A 12914-nucleotide genomic window follows, 5' to 3' on the forward strand; every position below is an offset into this window, starting at 1 on the left:
AATTCTTAACAGGTGTCAAATTTAGTGTCACCACACAGCTCCTCATGAGCCAAAAGACACATCCTTTTCAAGCTCTCCCAGGAAATTTGGCAGTTCCTATTATTACAGCCCCTGTCATTACCTTGAAAGAAAAATATATAGAGAGGGAAAACTGACATGCTGCCTGGAGGCTGCTGGTGCTCAGAAGGTTAAATCTTAGTGGCAAAGAAAAGAGGACAACCTGAGCACATCACCTGGCTGCCTGGTGCCATGGCCAGCTGTGCTTGTTAACATCTGCAACATGAATGAACTCATGGGGTTGGCTACGACAGCTCCATCTTTCCAATATTACCCAGCTTATTCTCTATATTCTTTGTGTAACAGCCACACATCTATTGTCAGGATGGACCCAAAGGATCTGCTCTCAGAGAAAGCATGAGGCAGGGCCTGGTCCCAGATGCTGTGTGGCTGCTTTGCCACCCCTGTGCAGCAAAAAGCCAATCTCATATTGCAGTCAGGCCACTCACTGCTGTTCACATCTTTGTTTTGGCATAGAAGGGATTTTTTTGCCTCTCTGACCTTCAAAGACCCTTTTTTGACACTGCTTCCTGTTGGTAAACTTTACCACAGCATTACCTTGACTGCAGATCACACTGTGTAGCTTTAGAGAGAAGAGGTGAGTGTTTACACCTCTCTGTCTCTTTTCCTGTTTCTCTGGGAATCACCTGTATATTTGGAAAAGGTACTGAAAAGTTCTAAATGCGTGCCTGTGCTTCCTGCCAAGAGAACAAATTCTCCTGTAAACTTGCCAGACCTTTCACAGCTGCATCCTCGGGATTTAACACTGTGCAGCTTATGGCTTTATATGAAATTTCTTAAAAGAGAAGGTCTGTATTTTCACATGAATATATTTATTTTGGGAAAGATCAAGAAGTGCTAATATATTTTAAACCAGTTCCCTGCAGCATTAAAACAGTGAAATATTCGTGTGAACATTTGCTAATCCTATACAATGAATCTATTCCTCTCTCTCTATTTAGCATGCAAGCTGCAGCTGCTGAAGGTTGTTGAGCCTTTTCATTAGGAAGAAATGTAAGGATGATGTATGAAAACCACATGGATATAAACTCAAGGAACAGTACAGAAGGGTATCAAGAACAAAACCTTGTAAGCTACCTTGTAAGCATGATTTCTCTTTCACATGTTTGTTCTTATATGGTCTTTCACTGCTTTAAAATGTAAATTTATATTTATGGACATAATTAGAAATGCTATATAATATGATCTCATAATGCAGAAAGAAGAATATAAGCACAGCAGCACACACATTTTCAGAATATATATCTCAGGCTCTCTAAATTCTGCAGGAGGTTGTACCACTCCAAGCAAATTCCAATTTCTCTGTTCAGCCATTATTCCTCCTAATGCAATGAGTTATTTTCTCACCAGTGCTAAGTTCTGCATATCCACCCAGATCCTCCTGTGGCCCAATATCTGACAAATAATCCCTTTCTTCATCTACCTGAACTCTGACAACTCGAGCAGGAAATCAAAAATGAGTGCCTATGATCCCTGATTCCACCAGGGGACAACATATGACCTTGGGATTTCATTTAAGCCTCCTGATGCTATGGATTCCCTAAGCATTAAGTGGAAATAGCATTTGCTTTCCTGAGAGATGCTAATATTTAAGTATTGCTTCAAAGATCCTCAGATAAAAATACCTATATATGTGCAAATTTTTATGCCTCCTTCTGCTTCCCTATAGCTCCAAGAGATAATAACACACTGAAAAGGCAAAATTGTCCTATGAAATAAAATTGTACTTGGAAATGTCAGGCCTGCACAGAGCAATGAGCCAGGAGTGGCTGAAGGCAGTGCATCAGAAGAATTTGTAACCCAGCCTCTCCGTGTGCCCAGTACCGTGACCAAGGAGAAACTCCCTTACCAGAATCAGCCATAACCACTTCCCCCTGTGCCAAGAGCTACACCCAGTACACAAACCCTGCCACAAGCAGTCTCTGAGGGCACTTGGGATGCATCCACCTTGGCTTGCAGAGCAGCAGTGGTGGGCAGGAAAAATGTGGGTGTGAGCTGTGCCACGTCACTTGGCGGTTGCACTGTGTTTGGCAATAAAGAGACAGACATTGAAATTCCCTAATGTCTTCCAATTTTTGTACTCAAACTTACAGGGATAAGGCTGAGAAGAGGATGATTTAACACCTTGACAAGCACCTGAGAACTCTAATAAATGGAAGAATTTCTTTGAAAGATTACAGGAAGGAATCCTACTCCCTTTTTTGCATAGAGATCCCTAACAGTAGAGTGCCAGAGATTTCAAGCAGAGCCAGCCTCAAGAGCCGGAATACGAGAGTATTTGGTAAATATTTGCCTTAAATACTCTTTGTAATATACAAAGCATATACATGTTTCATTAAAATTAATTTTTTTGTTGATCCTGTGAAATTCTTTATGTTGCTGCTATGTTAGCACAAAATTCAGCAATGTCCCCCCCAAAGTGGAACAGATTGAAATAATCCAAGTCTTCCCTGTTCTTAAAGTTTGTGTGAGCAGAGAGTGATTCCTCTGGATCTGCACAGTGTAACTTACTGGCTACTTTCTCCCCCACCACAGTCTTTGAACAAAGGCAAAAGCAAGAGTCCAAATTAAACATGTTTTGTATGTTTACCTGGCAGCCACATAACAAAAATCCTATTGCAGCAACTGTAAAATTTTGCTTCATACACATCACAAAAACCTACAGAAACCAGGCTGAGAGACCAGATACAGAATGAAAAAAAGGGTCAGGAGACTAGCTCATGTCTTCTCCTAAGCGCCAAACTGCAGATAGAAGTTTAGTAGTTTTTACATTTCACACAGATCCTGATTTAGGAATCAATGGTGGAGTCAAGCAGAAATACATATGCAAAGACACAATACATGCAATTAATTTAGTATTTCCGATCCCAGTAGAAACACAGTACCAGTAGCATCTCTAGAGATGGCACTTTTGTGGCCCAAGAGATCAATTAGTATGGGGATAAGCACCTATGCTTTTGGGTGCTAATAGGAGTCCTTCCACCAAAACATCAAATGTTCTTGTTCATCCCCTTTAGTTTTCCCATCAGTGTCCAAATTAATTTTTTTTAAGAAGCAGCTTCTGTACTAGGAAGGGTTGAGTTATGCTGACTCTCTATAACAAATGAAGCAACTCTTTCCTCGTTTTCCTGCTAATGAGGTTGAGTTTATCTCATTAATGTTTTTCAAAAGAAACAAGAAACAATTCAAATAAGAGCAACACAAAGTGTTTTTAAAGCAGTTTCTTGAAAAGTGAGTAATTCAATGTCTTGGATAAAATGAATGTGTAGGCAAGAAACGAAATGGATCGCAAGAACAACACGCTTTTCCTTTGCCAAAAATTAAATTAGGAGAAGGCTCCAGAGCTGAGAGAAAGCTTCCCTTGGCAGCTCCAAAGGCTTACCTTTGTGAGAAGACGTCTCGGTAGGGGCTGCCGTGCTGCAGGGCGATGCCGTACCCCCTGTCCGCCACGGTGTTGCCGACCGTGTAGAAGGAGCACTCGGCGTCGTTGATGGCCACGTACTCCAGCACCGCCGCGTCCCACACAAAGGCGTAGTTCCCGTGCTTCACCTGCGGCAAACACAGGGAAAGCTCAGGCTGTGGGTGGCCAGAAGGAGCTCGGTGCACCTGGAAATGGGGCAGTTTCAGCACAGTCTGCTCTCCAAGGGAAGGGAAGGGAAGGGAAGTTTGGGTGCCCAAATGCTGCCACGAAGGGCTTGGGCTGGAGCGCCTCGGCTGAAACTGAAGAATGTGACCTGAGAACAACGTGCCATCAGTGATGCAGTGCCATGGAGGAAATATGCACTGTCCCTTTTCCAAGAGCAAAGGAGACACCACAGTCCCTCCATCAACACTAAATTCCACATGAAATCCCCCATAAATGTCATAAAACAACCATTTGGAGGGAGGGTAGGTATTCCCACTGGGAGAAGCATGGCTATCCAGAGGGAAGACCACCGTTCAGGATGGTCCACATTTCAGTCATGCTCCAAATTGTGACAGACTTCACAAACACCCATTTGCCTTATGGGTTCTGTGGGTAAGATCACACCAAGTAGGTTTTTTGGGATTACTTTTCTCAGCATGAGGCATTTTCACATATCTTCAAAGATTTTCACAGAACAAGCTCATGTAAGCCATTTTAACTGTTTGACAAAGATAAATCCAACCAGCTCATTAGACTGAGAAAGCTTTTAAAATAACATTTCCCCATCCATTCACATTTGAAACAAATCCAGATTTAAAAAAAAAAAAATGTGATGTATACAAAATTTAGGCATTTATTCAGAAGCAAGCCTTTAAACCAGAAACTCAGTCTATACAAATAAATTAATTTCTGTTTTCCAGACATATAATGGTTTTTTCTGAAAAACAGTAATCTACAGGTGCTCTACCAGACCCAGATCTTTTGTTGGTTTTCTCTTGTCCTTGGTCTCTATGTCAGACCTGAAGAATCCCTCTACTTTTTTCCCTGCCCCTCTGCTTGGCTTCATTTAGCTTTTTCCCTGTGCTGTATTAGGCAACTAAGCTGTAAAGCTAGGCTGAATCCATTGACTTTGTACATCTAATGGGAATAAATGCGTGACAGCTAAGTGAAAAGTAAACAAAACACAAAAAGGCCATGTGGGGCCAGGCAATCCAGAGAGAATTCAAAACCAAGTCAGCATATCAAAGTAAGCAATGTCAGTACATCATTTAGATTAGGCTTTGACAATGTAGATTATGTTTTTAAAGACTGTTTACATATAAAAGTTACTGAAGCAAGCCACACCGTCTGCTTGCTCACAAGATGTAGTGCACAAGGAACGATTGCACTTGGGATGCATTCCTTTTTACTGCAGGCCTGGCAAGGGAATATTTCCTATTTCCATCTGTAGGCATGGCAGGGGGAGGATTTGTGCAGATTTTGGAGCAGAAAGGGAGCCATACTATCTGTGGACTCCACAGGACTTGCAGGATAAAGAAAATTCTTTTCAAAGTGCACAAACACACACACAAATAAATGCAGGACTGGGCCAGTTTTAATCTTCAGGCTCTGGAAATTGTTTTTCCTCTCCTCCCAGTGGAGGTTTCACTTTATCTAAACAGGCAGGCAATAAGGGATAGAAGTGAATTTGCAGCTAACAAACAATACAACCTGTATGCTTGTCCTATAGGTAGTGGCACTCACAGAGCTCTTCCTAGCATGGGTTGTTCTGATCTTCCTGCAGGCACCACTTGAGTAAGAAATAGCATGACTGAGAAAAAAGCCCTTCCTAGGAGAATTTAACAGGATAATGACTCGGCCTGAAAAAGGATCATGATGTGCAGAGAACAAGGGAGGGAAATAAGAGACAAAAGCAGAGGATCAGAAGTGGGCAAATTAATCCTGAAAAGGATCAAATGGACTTTCTGAACAAAAGAATTAAGGGAAAGTGGGGTTCAAAACCCAAGTAATTTTACATGTGGGACATAACCTTTGAGGTGATGGAAGGAGCAGAGGGTTATGTTTTGACATCCGCTTTTGTCCTAACCCGCCTTTTTATCATCCTAGTGCATTGAATTCACCTAAGTGCTTGTAAGGAGACCTATCAGCTGCTCAGCTGGTCAGGAAAAATTCTCTTGATTTAGCTGCCTTGCTATAAAACAACTCACAAAGAGAATATATAAAAGTGGTGAAAGCACTTACTGTCAATAATATCTGTGATGAAGTGGTTTATATAAGATCCTCAGAACAGAGCTCATAATATCACAGTTCAAGTTCCCACGAAGTTATTACTTTTCATAGATAACATCACAATGAGCCTCAGTTAAAGTGCATGGGGCACAGAAGATTGAAGAGCCAGAAGGGATCATTCCCATCACCTACCTTCAACACATGATTGCTCCATGCATTAAAACACATTCTTTTTAGCATTTTTGCCCTATTCACTTACAAATCTCAGGACTTCAAAACCATGGAGCAAACCTAAGTTGTAATTGTCATGCTTGCAATCCCTCTCTTTAGAGAACTACTTCTTGATCTAACATATTTCATTGCTATTCAGTGTATTTGGTCTTACTACCTTTTTTTTTTCAATATATAACTTTCCTATGTCATTCCTAGGTATTTTTGCTCTGCAGTTCTAAATACTCACTCACACTTTGAGGCTGACATCTTTCAATTATTGATGGATCTTTCTGTTACTCAGCTGAGCCGGATGGAGCTTTCTTTAATCTCTGCTTGCAAACCTATCAGTTCAGCCCTCCCAGTAGCAGTGACACTACTTTTGAACTGTCTCCAATTCTTAATTTTTATGCATGGGGAAAACACCTGTTTCACTAAGAGAGAATCAGTTATCTACCAGCTCTGGAGCTATAGGATTTCCTTCTTAGCATACTCTTCTTTTGAGACTTGGTCTAAATTCCTTGCCCAGGGATCCTTCACACAGCTCAAGACTGGCTTTAGCTTAAAGGACTAAGAATAAAATTTTGCCAGAGTATAGCATACCTGAAACACTGCTGATATTTCACAGATTTGCACTTACTCTATGGAAAGAGGAGATTATATTATCTGTAAAAGGACAAGAGAATTTCAGAACAAAATGTCAATTAAAAACTTTTATCCTTCTCTCTCTCTCTTACCATGGGAAGCACATATTTTGCAGCTCTTCAATAGATATGCAGAAGACTTCTACTATGGGCCTCAAAATCAACAGCAAAAATTCCAGCTCTGTACTATGAGAAAAAGTTAAGCAACTTACTTTCAGCCATATGTGGGAGCTAAATGAAAGCAGAATCTCCTTGGGAAAAAAACAAAAAAGGATCCTTGTGACACATTAACTCACTACTCTCATAAGAACTGCATCCCTGATTCTACATTTCCTCACCATTTTTTTGGCCTTTTGTGTAGAGAGAAGAACATTTCAGGACGGTGGCAGATCTGGATGCTGCTCACACATGGCCATGCAGCCCTGGACGGCCAGGGAGGAGTTTGTGGGAGGGCAGCACATTATCATTCTGCAGCGCCCCCAGCTCTTCAGTCCACTGGGGCATGGAGAAATGACACTTCACTCTCCTTCCCTGTGCCTTCCTGCCTGTCACTATGGCAGAGGCTAAAAACACTTTGAGTATCTGATATCTACTGTCATAGGATAAAAAAAACAACACCAACAAAACCAGGCAAAATTGAAACTGTGAGTTGTTCATCAGGGCATTTTGAACTCATGCACTGCAGAGGTCATTAAGTGAAACTGGGAGGTGTGGTACCACACAGAAATGCTTGACTTGACTTCATGGTCCTGTGAGCAATTCAGGAGGAGTTACTGTAAAAAGGGTTGTTTCACTGAACAGGAGTCATCAGCACATACATGTTAAAACTATTTCTATAGGGCTGTAATATTTCTATTTTCTATCACTGAACACTTAAAAAATTTTTTCTTTGCTGAAGCCCTGTCTGTAGAGATTAGCTAAAATTTATCCTGGATGATTCCACCAAAAGCCCATTGAATTATAAGAGGAAAACATTTAAAGCCATTACACTGTTGCATATGCACATATTTTATGCCAAGAGGGAAGAGGGATATGGATAGTATTTCTTGTTACAGCTAACCCACTCATGCACAGTAAGTTGAATAATGTATTTGTGTACAACTCTGGCATTCTAAAAGCACATTTCTAGGACTAGCAAATGCTAAATTTCAAAAAAAAAATTGTAAGTAAACAGCAACCAATTGCTGTAATTTATCATACTTGTATTCTTAGATAATATCTTTTCTGTATTTTGAATTCCTCTATAAAAGAAATACAAAGGATCCTCATGGACAACAACAAAAAAAAACCACACAAAACCCACAATAGATTGCAGGTTAAAAAGAAATGGCTGTTATTTTTCCTGCAGACCTCTTTTAAATATTTCATTGTACATAAAATGTGTTAACTGTTATAAAAACAATGAACTCCTAAGGCCAGGGAATATTCAGTTTAAACTGATTAAAAGGATATTAATTTTCTAGAAGAAAATCTGAAAGTTATTGGATAGTGCTGCTGAAGCCCATTTTCTGAGCACCCTGTGCCTACACTCCTGAGACACAGTGGTGGTGCTGTTTCCACTCCTTTCCATCATCAGTCAGGTGCCAGCTGCTGAACACCTTTCCCTGCCTAGGAAGTTGCCAGCTGCGGTATTTGCTGTATTTTAGCCAAAAACAGAAGCAGTCTCCTCTGCAGCATAGCAGCAGCAGCTCCAGCTCTGACCTAAACCCAATCAAGGACACTGGTTAATTACCTGCTCCCTACAGGAATTTGAGGGTTCTATTCTCCAGAATGGGCCATTCCACTGCAGTGACTACGGAGATGAAAAAGCACCATCCAGGGCTGCTAGCTAGACCTGTGCCCATCAGCGTGGAGCTGAGACTTTGGCATGTATAAACACAAAAATCACATTTTTGATACACTCTTGCCATGTTCAGCGACTGTGCAGCAGCTGCAGCCTGCAAAGGGCTGTGCTTCTCTCTACAGAACAGCTTTGCAAGGCTGTTGTTACACAAGGAATGAAGGAGAGGAGAGAAGATTGAATGAACATTTGCAAGTAGATGAGCGAGAGCTGGTATAGGTAATGCGGATATTGTACTCGAAAGAGGGGAAAGGAAAGGATGAATTCTGAGGCAGAAGCCTAAATCTAGATTTTCACTTTGTCAGGTGTTGGCAAACAGCTTGATAGCATTCACAAGAGAGGGTGTTTTTTCAGCAGAAGGGGGAAACACTTTCCATAATCCTCTTGCAAGAGACCAATGAAGTTGTTGTTTATCAGGCTGCAGCAGAAGTCAGACCTGCCTTGAGAGAAATTCTTATTTGCTACTTTGTTCTCCTCAGGGGACCAAGGTTTCAAGTCTTGGTTTTGTTTACAAAGGGCACAAATCTAGCTGACTTCTATCTGGATCCCAGTAACATAAAACCTTACATTTCAGCTTTGTTGAATAGACCCCACTGATTTACAAAAGTAAATCTTTCCATACATCCAAAGTACAATTTTGGCACTTCTTGCCCCACACTCTTGCAGGACAGCATGCATGGCTGATCTGCATGGCTTAAGAGTGAAATGCAGTCATGCAATCAGGGAATCTGAATCTGACTGACAGCTCTCTGCACTGCAAGACAGGAGCTGAACTCCCATAGTAGCATTACAGCACAGAATAAAAATTCATATATATATATCTGTATACATATAAAACTCTATTCAGTCATCAAGGCAACCAGCTACTACCACTGCTACTACTACTACCACCACCTTTAATATATAATTTTGCAGATTCTATAGAAAGTTATTTATATGCAAGGGCCTCTATTTGTAAAACATTGAAATGTATTCTTTGTACTTATTCAAACAGAATTGTGGAATAGTTTCTCAGAGCATCATTGAGCCCAGGTGCAAACAGCAGCAGGAAAATGAAACACCTGGAAGCTTAGGGAAAAAAAGAAGTTAGAAATCCCAGCCTCACCTCCTCTTCAGTATGAAGTTTATCTTTCACTACAGTGCCATATCAGCTTGAATAGCATATCTATTTGTTACACATAAAACTTAATCAGGAAAAGCATTAATTCCTCATATGCAACCTGCCATCAATTTCTTGAGAAAAACCTCCTGATTACATGTTCACTTGTTCCACTGGGCAGACCTTTTAATTGATCCAGAATAGGAATTACTCGGGTATGAGAGCTCTGTAATGAGGGATCACCACAGCATCAGAGCTTTCCCAGTGCTCAGCACCTTCACATTTTGGCATTGCAATTAAAGGTATCTTGTAAGTTAACAAGAAAGAAAATAACAAGTGGAGCAAAACAGTGGAGGCCAATGTAAGGCACATTTCTGAGGGAGGTGGGAAAAGAGAGGCAGCTGCTTCTTCAGGTAACCACAGCAAAGCACTGAAAACCAGCAGATCATGCTGATCACTGACATGCAGCTAAACCACAGATTGGCTACAGCAAACATTCATTTCAGATAGAAGAGACACAAGAGAAAAAATAAATCTCAGCAAAGCAGGCCTTTGAAAGGTAAGGAAGCAATATCTTTTTTTATTGTGCCAGCTTTTCATCTGTTTTTTGACAACTAAGTGCTGCAGACAGCAATGCATACTATTTTAAGAGTATCAGCAGTGAAGGTCATATACAAAAATTATATGAAAGCACTTCAGAAAATGAGATCTGTGGCAACCAAATGGCAGTCTCAATAATGGGGCAAATTTAAACCAAATGTTGCTGAAGTGATTCCCCTCTTCTGATAAATTAATATTTTTGTGGCAGTTAATTCCAAATAAAAGAACCTTTAAGGAAACGTACATGGGTCAATACTCTTCACTGGGGTAAAAAAAATAATTTGTGTATTAAAGTACCATGAAGAAGTTAAATAGAGGTGAATACAGAAAAGCAGCATCCCTCTTTATATTAAATCAATCCAATATGATGCTCACTGAAGGGTTCTTGCTTCCCTTCTTGAGAATAGAATCCTAACTGCAATTCTTGGGCAGATTCATTTTTCAAAGACATGCTTACTGAATACCAAGTGCAAGGAGAGAAAAAATCATTAAAAGTCAAAAAACTACTCATCAAAACCATTCATCAGTTGAAAAAGAACTTTAACCACAAGAAAAATCTTTGTAAAACTACCAGTGATACTGAAAAATTCTACAGTAAAAGCTCATTTGAAATGAAATACTTTCATTTTTGAAACTTATTTTAAAGAAACTGACTTATCTTCCAGTTTTTTATATTCCTCATACACGAGCCCTGACCACTTTTCTACTGGTAATAGGATTCAAGATGTCCCACAACTCACACAAAAGAATTTAACTGTCTTCTTTAGAACCATTCTATTCTTCCCTTTTTGATAAGCATCTCCTGCCCAGATATGGAAGGAGCCAGCTTGGTCCAGACACAGAATCTTGAAGCTTCAAAAGAAAAGCTTCACAGCCCTTCTTCTCCCCTCATTCTGCTGAGCAGTTTTGCACGTTTCCCCTCATTCTGCTAACCTGCAGGACACAGGCAGCTCTGACTGCTGGCACCTGCACAAGCTTGGGCTGGAGCGTGTAGGAACTGATTTGCATCATGTTCCTACACACTTTGCCTGCAAACAGGCTTGGGCTGCCTCAAAAGCCTCCTCTTCCTCTGGAAAACCTGCATGAATTCACTTCTCTTCTCTAGCAGTGAATCTTCCCTCTAAGTGCAGCAGGATGGAAAGAAGGAAACTTTGAGATTTGTCCCCACGCCTTCAGGTTTGTACCTTTCAGCAACACCTGGCACTCCCTTTCTGTGAGAGCTCAAAAAAGGCTGCCAGAGGGTCACTAAGCATTTCTTTTGCAAGGCTGCAAGTTCAGCCTGCGGCACAGACAGGTTTTTAATGCCAGCACACCCTACCCCTTGTGACTCGTTTGTCAGGTCCTTGGACACCCACTGCTGAATGCATTTTGATTCTTGCAAGAAGGTGTTTTGAGCCCACAGGAAAGGAGAACATTACAGATTTGAGCTATGAAGGTTTTCTCTCTGTTTTGCAGTTTAGGACCCATGGAAGACATCAGGAGCTGTGGCAGGGGGAAGAAGCCCAGTGCAGTCACATTTATTACGCAGTTCAGGCTGTCTTCTAGCTGTCACCTTGCAGACAACTAGAAGACGACACAACAGAACAACTTGTCACGTAAAGTCCCTGTAAGTTTTGAAGCCAGCTCCTGTCCCTGCTGCCCTGCCTGCAGTCACAAACTAGCAAGTCAAACCCCTCAGACAAAACAGAGAATACAAATAATGCTGCTGGAGTCAGTCACAATGCACAGCCAGGGCTGCCAGGCAGAGCAAGGCCAGACAAAGGAGCAGGCACCCAAGCTCTGTATGTGAAAAGGTAAATAAAGATGTAAACAGTACACAGAAGGAGTTTCAAGTTCAGACAGCACCCAAAATAGTGAAACAGCTCCTAAACATTCTCCACAGCCATCCAGGGATTTACTGTTTACTGCTCCTGTAATTTCAGGAGATAGCTGGGCTTTTTCATCTTTACAGAGTGAAATACTCACAGCCTTTACCTTCAAACATACAGAGCAGTTCATCTCTGGCCACAAGAACTTCCACTTATCCAGGGCTGTAACATTCATTTGGCACGCCTTTGTAAATAACAAATGCAGTGCAACTCACACACTTCCCTTATATTTGCTTCCAATTCATCCTGACCTGCCCACACCATAGCTCAGGTGCCAGAAATCAGTTACAGATGACAGCACTGAGAAACAGCTGCCAAATATCATCTGAAAATAAATACATTACTGTAAAACAATCACTTGAGCTCGAGGAGTCACTCAGAACCAGTATTTTTCATGAATGATTTTTAATCCTTTCTTTCTCCTGGAACAGGAGTCAACAGAAATTCCTGTGTGGGACACTTGAAATTCAGAGATGTAATGTTAAACACAGAACTTTTAATTCGTGAAACTGATAGATTGAGCTGGACAGAAATTAGTTATCTTCCTGCACAAGCAATTTCAAGATTTTGAATTAAGGAAAAACATCACAACTTTTGGGACCAAAAGCAGTAAAAAAAAAAAAAACAACACTAAAGTGGAGAATATTTTATTCCAAAAAATGGAATAAATTGGACTTCAATCCAAATTACTTTCCCTGCAATGGATCAACATTTCAAAATAAAAAAAAATAAAGTTTCATAAAAAAGAGGTTATAATTGAATATGATAATATCCTATGATGACATGTTGACAATTTTAGTGCTTTTGAAACTACACAGTATTTTATAAAATACCTTCTTCCTTACAGTTTCAGTTTCAATTATGATTATATTCCAGTGAATAAATCCCTAATGATAATTCACTCTGGTCTACTTGAGCCATGATTTTAGACATCTTATAA

The 12914-nt window shown here is 40.6% G+C and overlaps 1 protein-coding gene across 4 annotated transcripts in view; it reads right to left on the minus strand.

Moving 5' to 3' along the window:
- The window catches only part of GRID2 (glutamate ionotropic receptor delta type subunit 2), a 671892-nt gene that overhangs the window by 60278 nt on the left and 598700 nt on the right, over positions 1-12914 (minus strand). For all 4 annotated transcript variants that reach the window (XR_008484345.1, XM_054295276.1, XM_054295268.1 and 1 more), the window contains exon 14: positions 3461-3627. Coding sequence is in view for 3 of the 4 variants with exons in the window: in XM_054295276.1 (XP_054151251.1) it covers positions 3461-3627 (167 nt within the window). In the remaining variant the exon portion in view is untranslated. The remainder of the gene's footprint in view (positions 1-3460; positions 3628-12914) is intronic.

The sequence above is a fragment of the Melozone crissalis genome, unplaced genomic scaffold (assembly GCF_028551555.1).
Source record: "Melozone crissalis strain CALT ecotype California unplaced genomic scaffold, PUWL_Pcris_2 ptg000006l_1, whole genome shotgun sequence".
NCBI classification, from domain to species: Eukaryota; Metazoa; Chordata; class Aves; order Passeriformes; family Passerellidae; genus Melozone; species Melozone crissalis.